At 38.1% G+C, this 24,360-nt stretch overlaps 1 protein-coding gene across 3 annotated transcripts in view; it reads left to right on the top strand.

Moving 5' to 3' along the window:
* Positions 1 to 24,360, top strand: part of stau2 (staufen double-stranded RNA binding protein 2) — a 133,186-nt gene that overhangs the window by 77,295 nt on the left and 31,531 nt on the right. For 2 of the 3 annotated variants that reach the window (XM_007260098.4, XM_015608564.3), the window contains exon 13: positions 11,826 to 11,942. The exons of the other annotated variant lie outside the window; for it this stretch is intronic. In XM_007260098.4, coding sequence (XP_007260160.1) covers positions 11,826 to 11,942 — 117 coding nt within the window. The remainder of the gene's footprint in view (positions 1 to 11,825; positions 11,943 to 24,360) is intronic. 3 annotated transcript variants of the gene reach the window in all.

The raw sequence follows: 24,360 nt of genomic DNA, 5'->3' as shown, positions 1-24,360 counted from the left end.
TGAACAATTCAAAATCGATTCTCATTTTTTTAAAAATGGATTTTGTTGCTGGTGCAGCTACTGTCGCGCAGAGCTTTTTAACTGTTGCGCGGAGCTTTTTAACTGTACCGCAGAGCTTTTTAAATTGTCGCGCGGAGCTTTTTAACTGTCGCACTGAGCTTTTTAACTGCGGAGCTTTTTAACTGTGACGCGGAGCTTTTTAACTGTGACGCGGAGCTTTTTAACTGTCACGCGGAGCTCAGCTACTGTCGCACGGAGCTTTTTAACTGTCACGCGGAGCTTTTTAACTGTCACGCGGAGCTCAGCTACTGTTGCGCGGAGCTTTTGAACTGTACCGCTGAGCTTTTTAACTGTCGCGGGGAGCTCAGCTACTGTCGCTCGGAGCTTTTTAACTGTACCGAGCTCACGTACTCTCCTGCGGAGCTCTTTAACTGTACCGCGGAGCTCTTTAACTGTACCGCGGAGCTCTTTAACTGTACCGCGGAGTATGGAGGATGAAGGAGCTCCGCAGTACAGTTAAAGAGCTCTGAGGTACAGTTAAAGAGCTCTGCGGTACAGTTAAAGAGCTCCGCAGGAGAGTAGGTGAGCTCTGCAGGACAGTAGATGAACTCCATGAGACCGTTAAAAAGCTCCGCGCGACAGTAGCTGGGCTCCGAGAGACAGTAGGTGAGTGTCGCGAGACAGCAGCAAGTTTTTGCTCTTACTGCCTCTCCTTTTTAGGCTACAGAGGGGCGTGTAGTTTCGTTTTACGGTGTTTGTTGTTGCACAGCTAAAGTATGGAGGATGAAGAAAAAGAAATCCAACCGATTTGAAAGAATCGGAAAAAAAAGTAATCGTGACCCCAAGAATCGACTCTGAATCGAATTGTGGGATTCCCAAAGATTCACAGCCCTAGTCAGAGGAGACCGCTCTGCTGCTCTCCTCGCAGCATTAATAACATTTCTCAAACCCGGGAAAAGCGATGCTGAGAGACTGACATTAAGCGAAGTTTAAGGGTAAACTTTACCTCACACTCAGTGATGTATCTTTATAACTAATGCTGTATCTCTGAAAATAATTTGGGCTTTGAGTTTTAGAGCTGTAAAAATAAAGCAGGGTTCATGTTTCTGTAATCTGCTCCATAGTAGAGTCCTATTAACAGTTCTTCTCTACAAGTATTAGGGAAGCCATATGTGTGTGTATTTGCACATCTGTGTCAGCAATGGGCGCCACTTAAAATTGCTAAGCGCGTTCATTAGAAAGGGTGTCCACAAAGATTTATACATACATATTGTACATTCATTAATTATTCTGTGAAGCAAAAATTGGGGAACCTAATTAGCAATCTAATGATCCCAATTTTTGCATTTTATCTTTTATCTTTCACTTTCTGATGCAAGTTAAATCCTTCCCCACTTCTTCTCCCCCCCCCCCTCTACATTTTTAACCCACCTGCATCCTGTGCAGCTATCCCACACTAGCTTAATGGCCAAGCACTGACTGATGATCACCTGACTGATGTAATGAGGGAAAGTCTGGGCTTCTGCTGAGTTTTTATTGTAGGTTTCCTTTCTGAACTTCAATAACAGTGGTGGAGTGATGGGGCAGTTGAAAGTGCTGAGGGAAATGACTCACGTTGTGGAGATGAAAGAGTCGGCCTATTAAGTAAATCTGCGTGATTCATTCACTGCAGCCGCTCGAATCTGCTAATGGAGCGGCTTCTTAATAACTGTTAGGCTTTAGATTGCTCTTGTTTAAACGTAAATAAAGCTGTTTTATCAGTAAATTCAGGCAGCCGTCACGTCTGTTTAGCAGTTCTCACGGGCATTCATCAGCCTTTGCTGTGGTGAAGACCATATTTAGCTAGAAAAGCTGAGCACTGACCTAAAAACTGAAGACATCATTATGCGCTGGAGTTTAGTTTGTTTTAACTGTCCTTTTTTGCCAGGGGAATATTAACATTTTGCAGCATGGTTTGACTGTAGGCTGTGTTTATGAATTTGAGTGATCCTGGAGACATAAGTGTCAATATATCTTGTGTCATTTACATTAGAAAAGGGGATGATGAACAATATTTTATTGTAATGTGATGAATGTTCTCACCTTATCTTTTTTTTTTTTTCTCCTATATTTCAAATTAATACTAAAGTCATCCAGACTATGAAGGAACACATAAGGAATCATTTAGTACCTTAAAAGTGTTAAACAAAACAAAATACTCTGTGAAGCATTTAGGTGGCTCTCATCTGGGGAGCTGTTGTTTAGTGGTTTCTGAGGCTGGTAACTGATGAATTTATCCTGTGCAACACAGCTAACTCTTGCTCTTCCTTTTCTTGGGGAAGTCCTGATGAGAGCCAGTTTCATCATAACGTTTTTGATGTTCTTTGTGACTGCACTTGAGGATCCTTTCAAAGTTCTTAAAATGTTTCAGATTGATTGACCTTCATTTCTTAGCTTTCTTTACTTAGTTGAGGAATTCTTGCCATAACATAAATTCTTCACAACAACAACTGATGCTCTCAAACACATTAAGAGGCAAGAAATGAACTCTTGACGAGTTCAGCACAGCTGTTAACTGACGGCCATTTCGGGTGACTCTACCTCATAAAGCTGACTAAATCTAGCTAAGATGTGCAAATCTGTCATCTAAGCAAGAGGTGCTACTTTGAAGAATCTAAAATATAAAACATATTCTTGTTTCTTTAACACTTTTTTTTACTAAATAATTCCACGTTTTTCTTCACAGTATTTATTAACAATACAGAACATTTAAAATTAGGAAAAAAAACCTCTGTCCATCTTTTGACTGGTACTGTGCTTAGCATAAACATATAGTGGATTTCATCAGTGCTTAAAGACACTGATTTAAATGTACATTTAATATGCGCTTAATATGAGTATTTTATTAGTGTTTTTTTGAGGATCTCTTGCTAATGATGCATTTTGACTGTGGTCACATCTATGTGAAATTGTTAAAATTGCTTAAAATGTTGATATATACATTTTTTCCTTATCACCCAACCCAAGTAACCACTCGCTCATGTGATTAGAAAGCTGGTCACCTTTTTTCATTGGTCTGGATTGAGTTTCATTGTTCAATATTGCATACAGTAGGTGCTTGAACAAAGATCAGAAAGAACACTTCAATAGCTCTGCTGCCTGATAAGCAACAGGGAGCGCTGCTCTGTGTGTTGTAAAACATTTCTCTCATAACCAGCATTACACATTACTGTTTCCTGTGACACAGTAGCCTTTCTGTCAGTTCTGTTTGTTCAGCTTGTCTTTGACTCCCGTGAAAGTGTCTCAGGTCTTCGCGCTGCCTGATTATCACACATTCAATATTGTAGACTATAAGACCTACCATCTAACATATATAATCACGTTTTGTGATTATCAACATTACTCACTTTGTTTGGCAGCATCTATAATGATGAGGCTCATTGGTGTGTATTACAAAAGCAACACTCACTCCTAAAGGGTTAAGTTTCTTCCGGCTGCTGCGCTCCTCCAATAAACGTCGCCTAGCTTTACTGAACATTCACACAAAACAAACCACAGGTACCTCCCATTAGAGGTCTGCGCAGGGCTCCTGCCCACTCCCGTGTGATTTTGTCCTGTTACCGCCCGCTACCACCAAAAAAAACTTCTTTTAATCCCGCGCCCGCCCGCCACATACACATTTCTGCCGCTTCCATCCCACGTTTTTTTCATGTAGTCCCACGTTTTTTTCTTGAGGGTTTTTTGTTGCTTGTATTCGAATTATAGCGTGATTATAATTTTCTTAACTATTTATTAATTTGTGGGAGCAGGACTACATGTTTATGTGGGTCCGCTCCCGCCTTGCCTGGATTGATTAAACTCCCGCTCCCGCCAATAAAAATTCAGTTCTGTACCGCTCCGCAAGCTATTCTGATGGGTCCCGCAAATCCCAGATCGGGAGAATGTCTTATTATCTTTAGTAAACTTTTGAAGACTGAGCTCTTCAAAGAGCACTTACTCTCCTAACACCTCTAACACTCTAACTACTTCTAACCTCATTTCCTTCTTCCTTCCGTTTTTGCCTTGAACTTTTGTAAGTTGCTTTGGATAAAAGTGTCAGCTAAATGTAATGTAGTGTAATGTAATAAAACTATTTTAGACACCACATTTAATAAATGCATTCAGCTAATTTGAGTAACACCTATTTCTGTGCCAATGCGCACATGCAGCGTGTATCGTCCCTGTAGCGAAGTATTGCCAACAGAATAGGATTCAAATAGCATCAAATAAACAAACCTGTTGGCACCATGCCTAATGCCAGGAATGTGTATAGAGGAGTATGCATATTGGGCTGTGGAGCGGGTAACCTGTTCTCTGGAATGATGGTGCTCCATTCATTACTTTTGTGATAAATTAGAGAGTCCTAAACTCACTTAACTCTCTTGTCACTAAATGCAAAGTCCAGAAAAACCTTGCTTGTACTCTAGTTAGTTACTCCAACAAAAGCACTGTTTTTTGATACTCTTGATTTCAGAGGAATTTGTCTAAGATTTGTCCATAATAGGGTAACAAAACAGCAGTCATAACTCAGCTTCTAATGTAAAAAATGAAAGGTATTTAATATGATGTGTTATGAAGGTGCTATTGGTTATTATATGTTTATCACAGCTGGACTGTGGTGTATTCCTGTAAGCGTCAGTTTGCTCTCATGTGCATTCCTCTTCCTCCTCCTGCCTGTGTGAAAACCACTTCAAACACCGCTGGCAGCATCTTCTCCTGGGCTCGGCAGACCCTCTGTTCTCGTGCGCTTTTTCAGCATCAAACGGGTCTCCTGTCCAGCCTTCAAAGAGCCGGAGGGTTCGGTTCCATCGCGCTCCTCCGTCCCTCGTTCGTCTCTGCAGCCGGTGTTTACGCTGGGATTTACGCTAGCAAACAGTTTTGCTGTGCTCACTCTGATGGGATCCAGCTGTGTGTGAGTTAGTCAGGGAAGTGAACGCTGTGGTGGGGGGCGAGCTGGCACTGCGGCGGGTCTCTGGCCTCTGTGGTGGCTCTAAATGATGAATTGGAGTGATGATACAACAACAGCAGCTAGTTCCAACAGGAAAACCTCAAACTGCATCACAAACACATTCAGAGAAGAAAGGAATTTACAAACTCAAACTGGAGCACAAAAGTGTGTCTTTCAGATTTTTTTGTCCTGTTAACATTAAGATAAGATGAGATGATCCTTTATTAATCCCACGGCAAAGAAAATTTTACAGCAGCAAAGAGAACAGAGAACTTTTTTTTTAACAGAGCCTGATAATTTATTATTGTTTTATTTCGTGATTAGGGAATTTACAAACACCTTTTTTGTGCCCCAAGCCAGATACATTTGATTTTAAGTATCTGCTGATAACAAGTTCCAACCCAATACTTTGGCAATGCAGTAAAAAAAAGACACATCCAAGTTCTGTTAAGCCTTTTTTTTTTAAATGTTTTAATTATTATTTAATTACAATTTACATACCATTTTAATACAAAAATGTCTTTGTGAAAGTCTTCTAATAGTGTAGTGGGGTTTAGGACTGGCAAACTAGATTTAGATATTTTTACTGTATTATAATATCTCAGGTAGTTTTGATGGTTTTAAATGAGAGTTTTGTAATGTGCTGAGTTACTGAATTTAACTGAATTTGAGTTTTAATGGAGAAAATAACCGTTAGTGTAGTTGCATATTTTGTGTTTTTGTGAGAGACTCCGTGTTGTGTGACGCTGTGTCATGTGTGTGTGTTTAACGCTGTGTCGACAGTTCGCAGGAAAATGAAGCGTGGATGAAAGTAGTGGATGGCACGATAGGTAGCTTGCTGCCTGCTTTCCTAGCCTACCTGTGACCAGCTCACAGTCACTCATACTACCTAAACAGTACACCGCTTATATATGTTTAGTATGTTTAAAATGCTTCCCGTCCTACCTGTCTATAAGGTTAGAGCATATGTTTAATATGCTCACGACTGATTTCAGGTTTTTCATGCTCTCACAGCTACTATATATATATTTACTGGTAATACATCGCTGCCTCCTACTGGATATATTTGGAATAACAGAACTTGACGTTGCGTACCTGTTATTATCGTTCATTTAAAAACATTCATATTTTTTACGTTTTTAAGTAAATGTTCAATTAATTGGTATTTATTAATACTGTGGCAACTAGATACTAACTGGAATTTGAAGATATAGAATGCTGTTTGAGCTATATTTATGGCAAATATGCACCCAGTGTCCATTTTATTATTTATTAGAAGCTTGTACCTAATATCTGGACTCATAGGAACTCATTTTCTTATAAACAACAGCCATATGCTATTGCAGTTAATCACTTTAAACTGTAAATTATGCTTCAATCTTTTATTGACAGTGTGACCACTTTTAATGATTACACATTAAAACTAAAAACTCATAGAAAACATGTGGTTGGTTCACAAAAAAGCTTTTTATTGTTACTGTGTGTGCCCGGTCTCAGTGGGATATTTATTAAAATGAAATATTTCTACAGTCCAATATTACGCACACACTATATTCACCAGCCAACAGATTGCAGAATGGAAACGGTCCTCTGTTGTAATTCGTTTTAGATGTTAATGCAATTATGTAATTTGCACTGACCACTGGAGCGGCCCCAAATGGCCCACAATGTCAAAACGTGTCAAAATAAATGATACACTCGTCTCTACATGTGTACCAGACTGGCAGATTTAGAGCTGTGCATTTTCCTGTGTGTATGTCAGTGCAGACTTAACCACTTAATCAGAAGTAATTCAAACTGAACAAAACCACACAACAGTTATAAAACAATAACAAGATATTGGTTTTTTTTTATCTGCTCATGAATGAAGCCATCCATTCCCCAGTCAAACCTCCCTCTCCCCGGAGCTCAAAGCGCTTAAGAGAACATATCATAAACTAACTGCAGTACAACTGTGTTATGGCCCAAGCACTGTGATCTCATATAGTGGCTCAAATAGTGAATATGTTTCATGGCTTAAGTATTTTTATATTATCTTTATTTAAGTATTGTAATTTTTGTGTTATGGGAAGAGTGTCAAATCATTATGGGATTGTATCATGGCTCAGGTGCTGCAATATTATTGTATTGTTTACTGTAGTGTGTGTGTAATGTAATGACACAAGTGTGATATTGCATCGTGGCTTATGTACTATGAAATCTTATAATTCCCCAGTAATGTCGTAATGTTACATTGTGTTCTCGTATTTTGAAATTGTGGCTCATATAGTATGACATTGTATCATTCTTCAAGTATTGTGATATGATCCGCATCTCCATAAAAGTTGTAAGCAGAGGGAAGCATGAAGTGCTGTAAGATTTTGTGGGAAAACACTGCACTGACTTTGGACTTGAAATAACACAGTGGACCAACAGCAGCAGATCACATGTCTCTCCAAACCATCACTGATTGTGGAAACTTCACACTAGACCTCAAACAGTTTGGACTGTGTGTCTCTCCACACTTCCTCCAGACCCTTCTCTTTTGATTTCCAAATAAAATGTAAAATTTACTGATGGTCAGTGATGGTTCATCAACAATACAAGAAATAAACGCTTACAATGGATCACTGTGTGTGTAATACATGTATATAATACAACTCTGGGAAAAAAAAGAAACCACTTTGAAAACCTCTGAAATATAATCAAGAGAAAGATGCATGATCGCACCATCAATTCAAGCTGAACTGCTTGAATTTTTGCAACAGGAGCGGCATAGTTATCCAAAAGCAGTGTGTAAAACTGGTGGAGGAGAACATGTCACAGTGCATACAAACTGATTAAAAACCAGGGTTATTCCACAAAATACTGATTTCTGAACTCTTAAAACTTTATGAATATGAATTTCCTTTGCATTACTTGAGGTCTGAAAGCTCTGCATTTTTTTGTTATTTCAGCCATTTCTCATTTTCTGCAAATAAATTATTTAAATGACAATATTTTTATTTGGAATTTGGGAGAAATGTTCCATTGTTTATAGAACAAAACAACAATGTTAATTTTACTTAAACATAAACCTATAAATAGCAAATCAGAGAAACTGATTCAGAAACTGAAATGCTATTTGTCCAGAGCTTTATATTAGTTTCACATTTTGAACTGAATTACTGAAACAAAGTAACTTTTCAATTATATTCAATTTTTTTGAGATGCACTAGTAATGTTGTATTGTACCCTCAGAAGGATTGTGATGTCATGTAGTGTGATTTATGTAGCGTGCTATGATATTGTGATTTGAATTGTAGTTCAAATACTGTGATATAATGTGCATTGTGGTTTAAGTATTACCTTCATTATTGTGATGTCTTTGTATATTATATGTTGTATATTATAACATGGTTAAGTATTAAGTTAAGTGGTATTAATATATTGTGTTTAAAGTGCTGGCAGTATTGTATTGTAATGTAATTACTGTGATTTCACATTGTACTGTGATATATAATTTTGTAGTGTGGCTTAAGTACTTTACCTTTGAAGTATTGTGCTGGTTTGAAGTACTGTGAATATTGTATTATAGCTTAGTAGCTAGTACTGTGTATCATGGCAAGTATATAGACATTGAGTTTTGGCTTAATAATAAATGGCGAATTAATAATGAATGATTTTAAACATGGGATTAATAATGGATAATATTTTTTTGTTGGGCTTCTGGTGATTCCCACTCCTCCTGCACTCAGTCCATCATGTGCTCTCTTACTGTCTGTGCACAGAATGCTTCGGAAAATCTGGCCCTGATCGTTAGCAAAAAAATGCTACAGTGATCAGTGAAGAGATAAATCAGATGGGCTTAATTTCTCCTTCACACAGCCCGATCTTTCAGCCATCTTCTTTGTGTGGCCTGTTCCTCCTCCAGCGCGTCTGATGTATGGAGTGTCAGCGGGCCTCTATTTCCCATGATTCAGTGAGCCGGCTGGAGGGATGCCACATGTTGGGCAGTAGTTTAGGTAAAGCTCAGACACAGCCCGAGAACTAATGAAGCACAGTGCTAATCAAGCATGTGTTTCTCTGACACGGTGATTGTGCAATAATTCACACCATTGTGCAAAGCCCTTTATGCTTCCTTAATGATCTAGCACACAGCCCGGGCCCAGAGGGACCCCCCCTACCCCCCTGCGGCCTGCATAGAGGGAGTGACCCATTAGAGCCGGAACAAACGGCCAGCTGCTAAAATACAGCACATCACAGCCAAGAAACAGCCTTTACAATATATGGGTGCATGTAAGAAAAGAGTTATGCTGTAGAAAGTCAATAAAAGCATGCAATAAACAAATACATGGACTTGAATATGATTTATTACACCCTGGATTGAGTATTTAGATATTGTGTTGTAGTATTGTATTGTATTTAAGTGTTTTAGTAGTATAAATAATAATGAGACTTTAAAAAAAAAAATTAAATTGATAATATTGAATTGAAAGTTTATTATCTTGATAGCATTGTATTGTATGGCTCAAGTATCGTACTATCAGATCGTGTCCCTCATATCTAACCCTTTAAATAGTCCTTGTCCTGCCAGGGTGCCAGAAATCAGTCGTTATGATAACAGTACTTACAGCTCTGTTTCTCAATTTATCTGCTTTTGCTATTTATTTATTTATGTTTGAGTAAAATAAACAGTGTTGTTTTATTCTATAAAATACAGACAACATTTCTCCCAATTTCCAGATTAGGGGTTGGCGATATGGCCCTAAAATTATATTATGATATTTCATGGTATTTTCATGATAACGGTACTTGAAAAAAACGGCGATATGAAAAAAAACACTGAATTAAAAAAAGTATTTCAAAAATAAACTACTGCAACAAAATGAAAATTGAATTTTATTATTGCATACGATATAATATGGCACACCCCTAATTGAGATCATATAAAATACAAGAATTTTATCAGATTTGTAACAGAAGTCAATGATCCAGAATGTCATGATACTAATAATGCACTCCAAATATCTCTATATATACAATATTAAAGTAAAATAAATGATACTGGACAGATATAATCTGTCTCTAGTAGATATATAATGGGAAATGAGAACAGTGTGAATTTTTATTTTGCTAAAAACAGCAAAAAAGTAGTACTCTGATGTGATAATCAGGGGTGGGTGATATGGCACGATATTTCAGGGTATAATATCACGATATTCGAAAATGTTGGCGATATTGTCCCATACGATACAATATGGCACACCCCTATTCCAGATAAAAATATTGTCATTTACAGCATTTATTTGCAGAAAAAGAAAAATGGCTGAAATAAAAAGATGCAGAGAATTCAGGCCTCAAATAATGCAAAGAAAACAAGTTCATATTCATAAAGTTTTAAGAGTTCACAAAACAATACTTGGTGGAATAACCCTGGTTTTTAATCACAGTTTTAATGCATCTTTGCTTGTTCTCCTCCACCAGTCTTACACACTGCTTTGTGCAAAAATTCAAGCAGTTCTGCTTGGTTTGATGGCTTGTGATCATCCATCTTCCTCTTGATTATCTAAGGTTCCAGTCTAAGGAAATCATTGTTTTTGAGTGGTCTCTTATTTTTGTCCAGAGCTGTATTTGCTTGAGTTTATTTATGAGGAATTGTGGGCAACCAAAATACCATTTAAATGCTTAGAATCTCAGCTTTTCAATTATGTTGTAACTGTAAACTCTTTTCGATATTAAATATTCCGCTTGCTAAATAACTTAAAGAAATAAAGAAAAGAATTTCTAAAAAAAATAATTATGCATCAATCTAATAGACTGACTCTCAGAATTATTGTTGTACGTCATTATACTCGAAAACGTACAAGTACCAAATTACAATCAAAAGAAAAAGTTATTCCAAGCACAAGATTTCTTTTAGAAAGCGAAAATACTCCAGTTACTCCAGTTTTACACAGATTACATTTGCTTAAATCTTGACAGTTCAGGTTCATAAATACATGTGATGTTTCTGTCTGTAATATGAAACAGCATGAATGTGCACATTGATACATTTATGTATGTCGCAAAAAAGACGCCATAAAGAGACCAGTCACTGGTTGAAATATAAATTGTTTCTAACACTCAACATGGTGTCTGTTTATTGATGAAGTCCCACCTTTTTGCATAAAGAGCCAATCAGCTTGCTGTTTATATCGGAAGTAGAGGTTGGTCAAGGTGTTAATATGAAGCTCTCCCTTCAATATGGAGATCTGCGAAAGTGCAGTAGCTAGAACAAGAGAAAAAATCATGCTTCTTGTGCATTATTGAGCCAAAAACGTATTCACAAAACTTTTAAAATGTTATTCTTCTTTCTTCTTCTTTTTTCTGCTCTTTGTTTTCTCATATCGCTTACTCTCTCTACTGCGCTCCCCCCCTTGTCTTTTTTCTCTCTCTCTTCCTTTCTTTTTCCCTCTGTCTCTTTCACTCGTTCCTTTTTTGAGGTGTATTTAGGTCAGGCATGAAATGATCAAAAAGTGCCCACAGTGGAAACCCTGTGTACACGTGCACGCACACACACACACATACACCAAGGACACACACGTACACGCACTCCTTGTGGTGTTGCTGAGTAGTTTGACGTGTTGCTGTGTCCTCAGGAAACCCAGAGAATGAAAACGCTGCCAAAATCCCCCCAAAGAAGCAGTGTGTGGTAAGCGTGAGATCAGTGAAGGATGTTTGCTCTGTGACTGTTTGTGTGTTCTGAGGTGATTTACAGTGAAACCAAAAGTGGACGTGAGAGCGCGTGCCTCTTCCTGAGAACACTTTCACTATTAAACACTGTGTCTTCCAGTCAAGGCCGACGAGATGCTTACATCTGATAATCTGTCTGATCCCAGTGTTTTCATCTCCTCTGCAGGTGCAGTACACAGACGGACAGAATAATGACAAAGATTTTATGACCTATCTGACCCTGTCTCCTGTCCAAATGACTTTCCATGGCATTGGGAGTTCTGTTCAAGCTAGCCATGACCAGGTAGGCTTCACACAATGCTTTACTGTCCCATGTTATACAGTACTATACAGAAGAGCAGAATTTGCTTAGGTATGCACCTACTATACTGGTCAGAAGTTTAAGAACACCCCCTATTTTTCAGTTTTTCACCATTTAAGCTCTAAGGTCCCCTGAATAATGTATAATTACATTGAAAAAAGGAGAAAAGCCGGTTGGAGGGGTCGTCATTTTTGGAGACAAGTCATTAGTAAGCAGCTGTCAGCTGGTCTGTATAAATGGAAATAAATAATTTGTTGGGACAGATTGTGTTACTTCTCTGTCTACTGCGGCATTTACACACTTACACACAGCACATTCACACTTTCTTTATAATAACTATAAAAAGATACAGAAACACAGAGAACTCTGCAACTATTAAAAGTATAGGTATTTAATTTAAGAGAAAATAAAGGTGAAGCCAGAGCCCCATCAGAACTGTTTCCTACACCTTCAAATGGCGGGAGAAAACTGGTACAGGAAGAGTCAGGTCTGGCTGACCCACATGGCAACTACTGTAGCTCAGCTTAACAATAGACTGAGTCTCAGTTTCAGCAGTGAAGAGAAGAATTAGAGGTCTGACAGGTAAAGTAGTGCAGTAGTAAAGTCATTGCTAAGATGAAAAAATAAAAAAGCAGCTTCTCCGGGTCATACAGCAGTGCTACTGGACAACAAAAAAATATGGGTGTTCTTATTTCGACAAATGGCAGGTGAAATTACTAAAATTAATAGTTGTTGAGATAGGCCTTTATTAATCTTGTAAATGATGTATAGAATTATGTTATTATAGCAGCTCAGCTTTATTGGATCGGATGTAAAGTCTTTGTTCTTCTGCTTCATCTTAACTGTATTATTTGTAAATAACAAATGTAACCTGGTTACCAAATATCACAATCACAAATCATCAAATGTAACATAATTATAGCAGACCCAAGGTACACACTAGGCATTTGCTGGCCTAATCACTGTTTGACGTTTTTTAGCTGATATTTTTAGCTACATTATCAAAGTGATGAGTCAAAGAATGTATTGAAATCAGCTGAACAGATTTCTGCACATATGTTTCATTTTAGTGTTTGTTTGCGAGGTTGCCGGGGTTGCTTGCTGATTGTACATAGTACATGTTTTCCCCTGTTTGTGGCCAAGTTTAAGCCTGAGCGATAAGTTGTGTTTAACTGTGTGGGATTGCTATAAATTACCTTCAAATTTGCTGTTAGGCAATCAGAACATGCATGGCCATTATCCTCGTTGTTAATGATAAGCATCATTTGGTTACAGTTTCGACAGGCCAGACTGCGTTTGATTAGTTTTTTTCCCCCTCTCTCCTTTCTTCAAGTAATTACCAGAGAAATGCCCCTCTGATCCGAGTGTGTTTTTTCTGGGCTGACTGGTATTCAGGAGGTGGCTTATTGTGTGCCGTCGTCCATGCAGAAAACTCGTTGCTTACATTACCTAATCTAAACATAGGACGCTCTTTTGTTCTGCCCTTCAAAGCTCCCACTCCAATAAAGCCTGCTCTATAACTGGTAATGGGCTTTCTGTTGAGAGGACACGGCCGCTAAAGCGAAATTAAGGCAATATAGGCCACAGCCTTGTTGTTGCCAAGAGCACTGGTGCATGACCAACTGTTAGGCAGCTTTTCTTCTCCGGATTCCTTAGTACAGTGGCACTCGGCCACAAAAGGAGGTCGGACAATGAGCGGCGAGTGTTTTTGGACTCGCACAAGTAACTAGGCTGCTTAGCACAGTGCACCAAGTCGTTTTCAGTTTTCACAATGACCATTGCTTTTGTAACACTGCTAGAGTGGCCATGTTTAGGGCTGAATGTCTGGCTTTACTCAACCAGCCTTTATGTTTTAAGCCTAAAACCAGATAATCCATCTTTAGGTCAAGTGTCGAGCTTTAGGCCATAGGCCACATGACTTTAGGCCACATGATTTTAGGCCAGGTATTCCCACTTTAGCCCACATGTCTGTGTAATGTCTATCTTGGCCAAGCATTCTGGCTTTATAGACACACATCTGGAGGATTAACACAAGATATATAAACCTTAGGCTTTAGGCCTTTAGCCTTGAATCTGAAGGTCCAAGGCTGCTAGTTCAGTCTAAGACTTAAGTTGCAGGTCTAGTTTTAAGCTGGATATCTGGCTTTAGACTACACTTAAAGTTTTAGGCTTTAAGACACATGTCCAGCATTAGACTGCATCTTCAGTTTTAGACTTTATCTCATGTATCCAAATTTTGAATACACTTTTAGTTTTAGGCTTTAGAACCTATGTCCAGCTTTTGAGTGCGTTTACAGTTTTAGGCTTTAGGACTCATGTCCAGGGCTAATTTTAGGCTGAATGTCTGGCTTAAGACTGCTCTCTTTATTCTTTAGGACAGAAGTCCAGTTTGAGACTTTAGACTTTAGGGGTGAACGTTTATGAATCAGGGTTGTATTTTTTTTATCATCACCCCTCTAAAGATTTTGATTATAAAAATTATAATTGTGATGTTGAGCGTATGGAAGCCGGTGCTGATGGGATGAGTCATTAGGAGTGATTTAATTTTCCTGCCCCATCATCTTTGTGCACCTAATATCAGTAATGCAGGGCTCTGTCTCTGATGCAGGGCTCTGCAGTGATTAACGGCACACAGGCGGATCATAATGTCGATGAATGCGGCGCACGTGTCCTGCAGAATCGATTGGTTGTAACGTGGGCAGATCCACGTGTGCGGGAGGCTGAGATAGATGGGCTTATCTGTGTAATTAGACATTGTTAATGTAGCTGGTGGGGATGTGATGGGGACTGTATGATAAATGTTTCCTGGAGCTTAAAGACAGGCTTAAACGAGGGCTATTGGCCTACGAGAGCTTCAGTGTTTTAGTAAGAATAACGAGCTCAGACTGCCAAAAACTTCAGCTTTGGGTAAAGGATAGCTGGGACTGTGTAAGTAAACAGAAAGGCCAGTCAGCGACCTGTTGAGATTGTTTGTCTTGTTCTTGTAAACAGCACTGGTTTGGATTAGGGCTTCATGCTGTGTTATTGTGGTAACACTTCCTATGAGTCACTGTGATCATAATGCAGTGTGAAAACATATTGTATAATATACATAACATTATATAATGCCTGGCATGAGCCTGAATAATTGATAATGCTTTACAATGAGGCGCAAGAGTGCATTAATTAGCAATACATGTGACAGAATGTAATTATTAATTGACATTAGTTAAGACATTTTTAATCATTATCAAGTTTTTAATAATGTCTTAACTAGTGTCTAATTAATACTTAGTTAAGACATTACTTAACCGTTTAGCCATGTGTATTACTGTTGTAAGTACTGTTTTTGATGTACCCTTATTGTAAAGTGTTACCAAATGTCAAAATCAAGAAGAAAATGTAAAATCGCGTTGTAAACTCATTGTTTTTACACCAATTAATATGATTTACATACTACAGAGCTTTTGGGAATCTTGGTCTGGATCAGTGAGTAGTTGTGCTCTGATCACCATTTTTTTATTAGCATAAAATTAACTGGTGTGTTATTGGGAAATAGCTTGCCTGCAGTTTTTACATGACTTGGTTGTCCTGACAACAGCAAGAATCATCTCTAACTCTGTCTTAGTGGGGAGGGGGGGATATATAATTAATGAAATATGTATGTCTTAATTTGGCTTCCCACTCATGACCACACTGTGACCCACAGTGTGAAAAATACTGCTTTAATTAATGAAAATCAACTGCATGCAACTGATAATTGCATTTGCTTTACTAATGCCAGAAATTAAAAAGTGTTGTGTATTACATAAATAATTTCTAATGCAATATTAATTCATGGCAAAAAAAGAGTCATTTGAAAGTTTAAAACATTCTTTGCCTGTAAATGTTAGATATGTTAATGTGTTACATAAATATTTTTTTTTTGAATGATGCCCTGACTGGGGAGCACTTTAAATTTGATTGTACCAATGACTATAAAGACCTATTCCTATACCTACTCCTATAAAAAAAGTCTTTAAATAAAGGCTTTATATACCAGATTATTTAAATCGGAGTCTGTCTAATTATTTGAGTTATTAATATCAATTAACTACCTCATTAATTGAATTGAAATAAGTAAGGCTAATATCTTCATATGGGCCATCTCTACTCCAGCCTGGAGAGGGTAGCACGCTGGCTGCTTGTGTCTGATACACAGCTGGGTGCCCCTGCTGCCCTCGTGCCCACGCTCCTGTACCATCTGCCAAACATATGTTTCACGCAGTGGAGCTGGGAGACTAAGCAGACGCACTGTAACTGGAAGTTTGCTCGTGTTTGTGACCTTGTTAGGTTTCTGTCTCTCCTGCATGAGTGCTCCTCTGAACTGCATGTTTGTCCTGTTGGTTGTTGTGTGGCTGTAGTGGGACTGGGTGTGTTTGCTGAGTGAGCTGTTTGTTTTACTGTGTGTATGTTCACCACTATTGTCACAAATGCTTTACTGGTGTAGGGTTTAATTCTTAGAAAGCTCTGTGGAGGTTCTGTCAGCAGTACAAACTGAGATATTGCGATACCTTTTTGTGTGTGTGTACAGGGCTAGGATAGTAATGTTAACTGAGGTAACTTAGCCTAAGAATTTGTTTGTTTACTGAAAGATTAGCTGTCTGTGTTCATTTTAACGCACATAATCTAATATGGCTTTTCGTTCAAAAGTGTTTTTTTTATTTTATTTTTTTTATAAAGAATTAATCATGACAGTCATAGAACCATCTTATCTATTCCTGTGTTAAAAGGAACAACAACATTAAGCCAATTGAAGGATTTCCTGGCTCTTAAAGCTGAAACAGGTCTGATATGTGACTGGGGTGCTTGCAGTTTCCAATACCAATTTCACTCTGATCTTAAAGAAAATACATCAACATAGACAAAACCCAAGGTGTTGCTTGTTCAGTGTGATCTTTTTGAGGTCAGAAATGTTTGGCTGCTGCTGTGTGAGTTATCATCAGTCAGCTGGACCGTTTGTCCATCAGTTCCCTTGAGCTTTAGCCTTCAGAGCCCCAGCTGAGGGCTGGGAATACTCCCAGTAGAGAGAACACACAGGGCTTTCCGACACTGGCAGTTCTCATGTGAGATCCAAGATCCTGCAATAAGAGCGTCCAAACAATTTTATATCTTATAGTTTTACAAGTAAAGAAAAAGAAAGAAAGAGAGAGAGAGCTCGATTGATGCCTAATGCTTTATATTAATAAGAAAAGTCATTGCAGTGTAACCATGAAGATTTGGTCCTGCAGAGTGAATGTAAGTAAACTCCAGCAATAAGCGTATTTAACTTCCTGTGAGCTGATTGAACGCTGGTTATTTTTCAGACAGTGTAAGAATGAAAACAAAAATAAATAACGTTGGAGAGGTTTTGATATGACCGTGACCATTCAGCTGTTTAAATTTCCTGGAATTTAAAACAAGCATGTTATCTTATGTCACTTACTTTTAGTCACAACATAACAAGAATGGGTGCTGGGAAAATCCCAAAAGTTCTTTGTTGCTGTCAATCAGTGACATTCGGTTTCACTTTAAACTATTTTTTATTTACTATTATCTATCTTTATTTAGAGAGTTCCTGCCAGTCACACATTATCATGTTACTGCATTCTGGAACTGTTCTGGTATGACAGCTATTAAGTCCTAGCACCCCTAAAAGTGAAAATAGAAAGTGTTTTTTTTTCTGATAGGCTAAAATAAGCTGTAAAAAGAAGATAATTAAACAGAACCTTATGACTGAAAATACAGCAGTCTCCTCTACAGTGCAAATGTCATGTTCTCTATGCTCTATGCCATGTGCTGAGCACAAATCTCAAATCTATGTTCTGATTTTTTCAGGGAGTAACTTGAAATTTTTTTTATTAAACTTGTCTTAAACCTGCTAGCTAAAGTTTGTCTGTTTTAGCCTAAGTTATTCTTTTTTTTTTACCTAAATTTAGTCTGTTTTAGTTTGAGGTACACCTGTTAGCTACGGTTTGCCTGTCTTAGCCTGAGGTAAACCTGTTAGCCTGTTAAACTTTTAGCTAAAGTCACACTGTCTTAGCCTGAGGTGAACCTGTTAGCCTGTTTAACTTTTATCTAAAATCAGCCTATGTTAGCCTGAGGTAAACATGTTAGCCTGTTTAACTTTTATCTAAAATCAGCCTGTTTTACCCTAAGGTAAACCTGTTAGCCTGTTAAACCTTTAGCTAAAGTTACACTGTCTTAGCCTGAGGTGAACCTGTTAGCCTGTTTAACTTTTATCTAAAATCAGCCTATGTTAGCCTGAGGTAAACATGTTAGCCTGTTTAACTTTTATCTAAAATCAGCCTGTTTTAGCCTGAGGTAAACCTGTTAGCCTGTTTAACTTTTATCTAAAATCAGCCTGTTTTAGCCTGAGGTAAACCTGTTAGCCTGTTAAACCTTTAGCTAAAGTTACACTGTCTTAGCCTGAGGTAAACCTGTTAGCCTGTTTAACTTTTATCTAAAATCAGCCTGTTTTAGCCTGAGGTAAACCTGTTAGCCTGTTTAACTTTTATCTAAAATCAGCCTGTGTTAGCCTGAGGTAAACCTGTTAGCCTGTTTAACTTTTATCTAAAATCAGCCTGTTTTAGCCTGAGGTAAACCTGTTAGCCTGTTTAACTTTTATCTAAAATCAGCCTGTTTTAGCCTGAGGTAAACCTGTTAGCCTGTTAAACCTTTAGCTAAAGTTACACTGTCTTAGCCTGAGGTAAACCTGTTAGCCTGTTTAACTTTTATCTAAAATCAGCCTGTTTTAGCCTGAGGTAAACCTGTTAGCCTGTTTAACTTTTATCTAAAATCAGCCTGTGTTAGCCTGAGGTAAACCTGTTAGCCTGTTTAACTTTTATCTAAAATGAGCCTGTTTTAGCCTGAGGTAAACCTGTTAGCCTGTTAAACTTTTAGCTAAAGTCACACTGTCTTAGCCTGAGGTGAACCTGTTAGCCTGTTAAACTTTTAGCTAAAATCACACTGTCTTAGCCTGAGGTGAACCTGTTAGCCTGTTTAACTTTTATCTAAAATCAGCCTATGTTAGCCTGAGATAAACATGTTAGCCTGTTTAACTTTTATCTAAAATCAGCCTGTTTTAGCCTGAGGTAAACCTGTTAGCCTGTTTAACTTTTATCTAAAATCAGCCTGTGTTAGCCTGAGGTAAACCTGTTAGCCTGTTTAACTTTTATCTAAAATGAGCCTGTTTTAGCCTGAGGTAAACCTGTTAGCCTGTTAAACTTTTAGCTAAAGTCACACTGTCTTAGCCTGAGGTAAACCTGTTAGCTTGTTAAACGTTAAGTAAAGTCAGCTTGTTTTAGCCTGAGGTAAACCTGTTAGCTTGTTAAACTTTTAGCTAAAGTCAACCTGTTTTAGCCTGAGGTAAACCTGTTAGCCTGTTTTACTTTTAGCTAAAATCAGCATGTTTTAGCCTGAGGTAAACCTGTTAGCTTGTTAAACTTTTACCTTAAGTCAGCCTGTTAGTAATGTGATTTCTTAGTGTTACTGTTCTGATGTTTCTGATCTGAAATGAAATCTGAAAATTCAGTAATGCTTGTTGTGTGTAAAACTGCCTTATCATGAAAAATCTACAAATATGTGATTGGATAATGTAAAGACTGTATTTATTGGACAGGGAAAAATAGCTAACTAATCAAAGCCTCTGTGTTTTAATCATTTCAGTTCTAATAATCTGTTTTAAAAAAAGCCTTACAATTGAAGTTTTGAGAAATAATTCTGGGAAGGAAATTCTTCCATATTAATTGGCCCATACCGTGAGTTCAGCAGACACTGATTCCTGCTGTCTGGAGAAGACCGGATTGTAGCGGCGCGGGTCAGTATCGGGATTGTGAAGGCCTGAGCACACACCTGTTGAGGGATGATCAGTGACAGGCTGATTCATGGTGGGATGGATGGCGTAGTGGGGGTGATGGGTCTCTGCTGGACCTTCAGAGGGTCTCCTGCCGGGCGTTTGAAGCTGAGCTTACAGACGTTAGTGCAGCAGGCCGTCTCACTCACTGTGTGTGTGCGCGTGTTACCCACCAGCTGTTCACATCTCCTTTCTGTCACACACTGGAGTTGCGTAACATCCTCGTCACCTCAGGCAGCACCTGGAGCAAATCTGTTTGCATAAAAACACCAAAAGGGTCTCGCCTAATCTCTGTTATCCATCTTTTTATAGCAGGAGATTCAAAACATCAGTGATCAGTGAGAGTGTTTACCTGTAATAAACTCTATATAACATTAGAATAAACCCAAATAATCATAAAGTCAGTGATCAGTGAGAGTGTTTACCTGTAATAAACTCTATATAACATTAGAATAAACCCAAATAAACAAAGTCAGTGATCAGTGAGAGTGTTTACCTGTAATAAACTCTATATAACATTAGAATAAACCCAAATAAACATAATGTCAGTGATCAAGATGTGCTGTTGACTTTAAATATGTATGTTTATGACTATCCCCCAATACTGATATGATCTGATGTCATTATCAATAGTTAATATGTACACATACCACAACCAGCATGTCATAACAAATCGTTGTGTTTACTAAGTAACACTTGAATAATCCTCTAATTTTAAGACTTTAAAAATTGCTTATTTATGCACATTGTAGACACAGTCACTGTCTACTGAAAGAAATGTTATTCAAATATAAAATATAGCCATAAAAATGTATAGATAAGATATAGATATAGCATAAAGGAATTTATTGCACATGCCGTATGTGTTAGAGTTACTTTATGCCATACCGGGATATGTACATCATATGTAGTTTAACAGCTAGCATAACTTTGTTCTGGTATATCCCCCTTTTCTTTGTCTTTTTCCCCCCCACGGTGAATCCGAGGGGTGCTCGATTTGGATCCTCAGTGGGAGGCAGGAGCTTTTCCCAGCTCAGATTTGTCAGTTTGTCCCACCGCAGTCGGACCCCATTAGGCCGTCTTTGAACATCTTAAGCTATCCCCTCTGATAGCCTCTTCACCGCTGGCGGCCCAGAGCCCGAAAACCATCATTCACCCCCCTGTCCGTCAGCCGCTGTGCTTAGCTAACGATTTCACATGTCCAGCAGACGAGAACGCGGGAGATATGGGATGCACCTTCAGTAAAGGAGAGAGAGAGGGATGAGTGTGAGAGAGAAAGAGAGCAAGAGAGAGAGGGAGAGAGAGAGAGAGGCCCCCTCCATCAAAACCTCTCAGCAGGTCAGAGCTTCCCAATCTAAACATGAACTTCACTTTAAGGGGAAGCTGTTGATAGCTGAAGAGGCTCTCCAAACCCAAAGGGCCTGATAACAGCCAAAACATTAGAAACCTGACCACCTATTAAGGACTAAACTGGCCCTCTGGACCTCCATCACACTTCACATCTAGCTGTCTATCCAGCTTTCTGCCCATCTATCAAGCTCGATATTTCCCTGATGATTTATCAAGCTGCTGTCAGGGCCTTGTAGCTAGCAAGCTGATGAAAACTGAAGACATCTGCATGCTCACCATCTATCTTCTTTTTCTCTGGGGTTCGGTTTCCTCAGAGTTGTTATCTATCTATCCTCGTATCTGTTATCCATCAGGTTTCATCAGTTTCAGGTTATTTATCTAACAAGCCGTTTATCTATTTAGCTAATTAGAGACTTAATGAATCTTGCAGGCAGGCTAGGTCCATCTATCTGCTCATCTGTTTCACTCAGGACTCATCAAGTTGCTGTTTATCTAATGTTAATGAATCCTAATGAAAACCAATTAAACCATTCATTCATCTAGCTAACATTCGCGTTAAAGATTGATCAAGATCGTATCAACCTGGCAATCAGTTTCATTCATTCTTAAACATGTCCAGAGTTAATGAACTATTATGTACTATCAGGTAAAAACAAATATTTGGACAGTGACAACACTGTTATACGTTTTTGACATTTTGAAATAAAATCACAATGAAGTGAACTGTAATTTCATTGATGTAATTCCAAAAGTTTTGCATATTACACCCCAAAAATTACTAATTTTAAATACAGGCAAAGCAGTGTACTTAAACAAAATGAGACATTTCTTTTACACATCCCCTCCATTTTTACAGACGATTAACTAATAAGGAGTTTTTTTGGCCAAGTGTGTCCTATTACCTCATTGTTTTTAGACAAATGAGGGAGATAAATGGTGCGGAGTTGAATCCGAGTGTTGACTTTGCATTTGGTAGTTGTTCATGGGAACTCTCAAGATGTGGTCCAAAGAGGTGTCGATGCAAGTGAAGGTGGCCATCATTAGGCTGAAATAACAAAGCACACCCATCACAGAGATAACAAATCTCTAGTGGCTAAATCAACAATCTGGTACATTCTTAAAAGGAAAGAATTGCACTAATGAACTCAACAGCACTTGCATTTATAAGGAGAGAAAAAAAAGACATATCAAATAAAATCTCTAACATATTTAACAAGTCATCAACAACATTTTATACATTTAAATAAAGATGGTTTGCCAATAAAGTTCTGTAACAGTAATTAACAGAAAGTTTTTTTTTTTGTATATTTGTTTCTTTTAGATCACTTAAAAAAAAATACCCAGTTGTTATGATCTGAAGCATGCCACATCATCTGTCAAACATGGGGGTGGCAGCGTTATGGCATGAGCATGTGCGATTTCCAGTGGAACTGGGCCACATGTGTTTATTGATGATGATAAATTCTGAAGTGCATAGAGCTCTACATTTGTGGTTTGTCAACACAAAAACAAACACTCAACTTGTCTACTTCATGTATATTGCCAATAGAATAGAACACTCTGGAGCAGATAGACATGAAGTATTTTTGTTGGCTCCATGTCAAGTGTGGGCAAGAGGAGTGTGAAGTAGTAGAACCGTGTTTTCTGGAATGATTGTACTCTATACAGTACAGTTATCCAGTACACGTAGCTCATGCGTAAAAGATGCAGAAATTCAGAAAGATTTCGGATATGTATTGAATTTCGGACCACATATGAAAGCGGCTCAGATCTGATTAAAAAAAAATCTAATTTGGCACGTTCTTACAGCCAGAAAACTGAGCAGAGAACTGAGCCACATTGAGCAAAAAATATGATTTGAGCCTGGTAATGTGAATGTAGCCTTATAAAAGCAGAGTAAACTATTTGGTATAAATTATTTTAAATAATATTAAATAAAAATTAAGCAGGTGGTCCAATACTTTCTGATTACCAGTTTTCTCCTAGATTCATTAAATTGCTTTTCTCTGTTTGTCATATAGATTATTAAAGAGACACTTTGCAAGCCATATTATTATATATTAAATATTATTATATATATATATATATTGAATCAATTAGGCAGTAGAGTATTACTTTGTATATGTGTTGCTTCACCTGTTTCTGTTAGATGTGTGGAAAAAGGACTTGGCCTTGCAGTTTGTGCAAATCACACTTCAGCAAAAATAGGCTCAGACCGGCGAGTTTGTGGGTGTTGAATTTTAAGCGGTTTCATTTGAAACATTTATGCGGCTCTGGATCCAAGGCCGTCTGAGACGCTGACGTACAAGCGGATGAAGTGAAGTGCTCGTGAGAAGCACAAGCCAGGTTTTAGTTTTCACTTTGCATCTTCAGCCTTTCTCCTCAGTGATTATTAGACCACAGCATGAGTGGGTGAGTGTGTGAGGAGCTCCATTATGGTTTGGCCGTTTTTGTGCTGATCCAATTTGAACGTAAGGTTTCGTTTATCATGTCAGGAGGAACAGAGAACCTTGAAGGCGTGCGAGAACAAATGTTTGCTTTGTGTGTTATTTAATGCGTAAGTGAGTGTTAGTGCTTAAATAATTACTTCAGATTTTATCAGCCACACACGCACGGTGAAGTGTTGGTTACACAGCGGAGCTGCCACTTTCCACACTTCTACCAGTGCCGTTAAGTGTTGCACTCATTTGCACCAGAGTGCCAACAGTGCTCAGTGTTTTGCCAGCAGTTGATTAGTGATATTAGAGGAGGTGTGTGAGTTTACTGTTTGTTTGCATGGTGGAGTGTGAGCTGATTAATAGCTTTAACTATTCACACTTTCAGAACACACTCAGCTGCCACTCATGACTGCTGAAATTAGGATTTATTTCAAACAGTAGTTTTAAAGAAATCTAAAATTAACTTATATATAAGTATATATTCACACTAATGAGAGACTGTAACTCCACATCAGTTTGTATCTCAATAGAGTGGATTATTAGTATTCTGTTCTATTCAGTTTATTTGATATGTGACACGTGTTTCGTGGTTAAAAGCTTTTCAACATTAATCATCCGAGTGCTTCTCAAAAAAAGCCTCCGCCACTAATTGCAGGGACACGAGACAATGAAAGCTGTTGTTTTTCAGTATTTTTGAACCACAGGTTGTTTTTATTCACACCTATGAAACATAATCTCCAGAAGTGTTGATTTATTCAGT

This window comes from Astyanax mexicanus, chromosome 1 (assembly GCF_023375975.1).
Source record: "Astyanax mexicanus isolate ESR-SI-001 chromosome 1, AstMex3_surface, whole genome shotgun sequence".
In the NCBI taxonomy this organism is placed as follows: Eukaryota; Metazoa; Chordata; class Actinopteri; order Characiformes; family Acestrorhamphidae; genus Astyanax; species Astyanax mexicanus.
The sequence above is the reverse complement of the archived record's forward strand: the minus strand, read 5'-3'. Positions and strand labels throughout refer to the sequence as shown.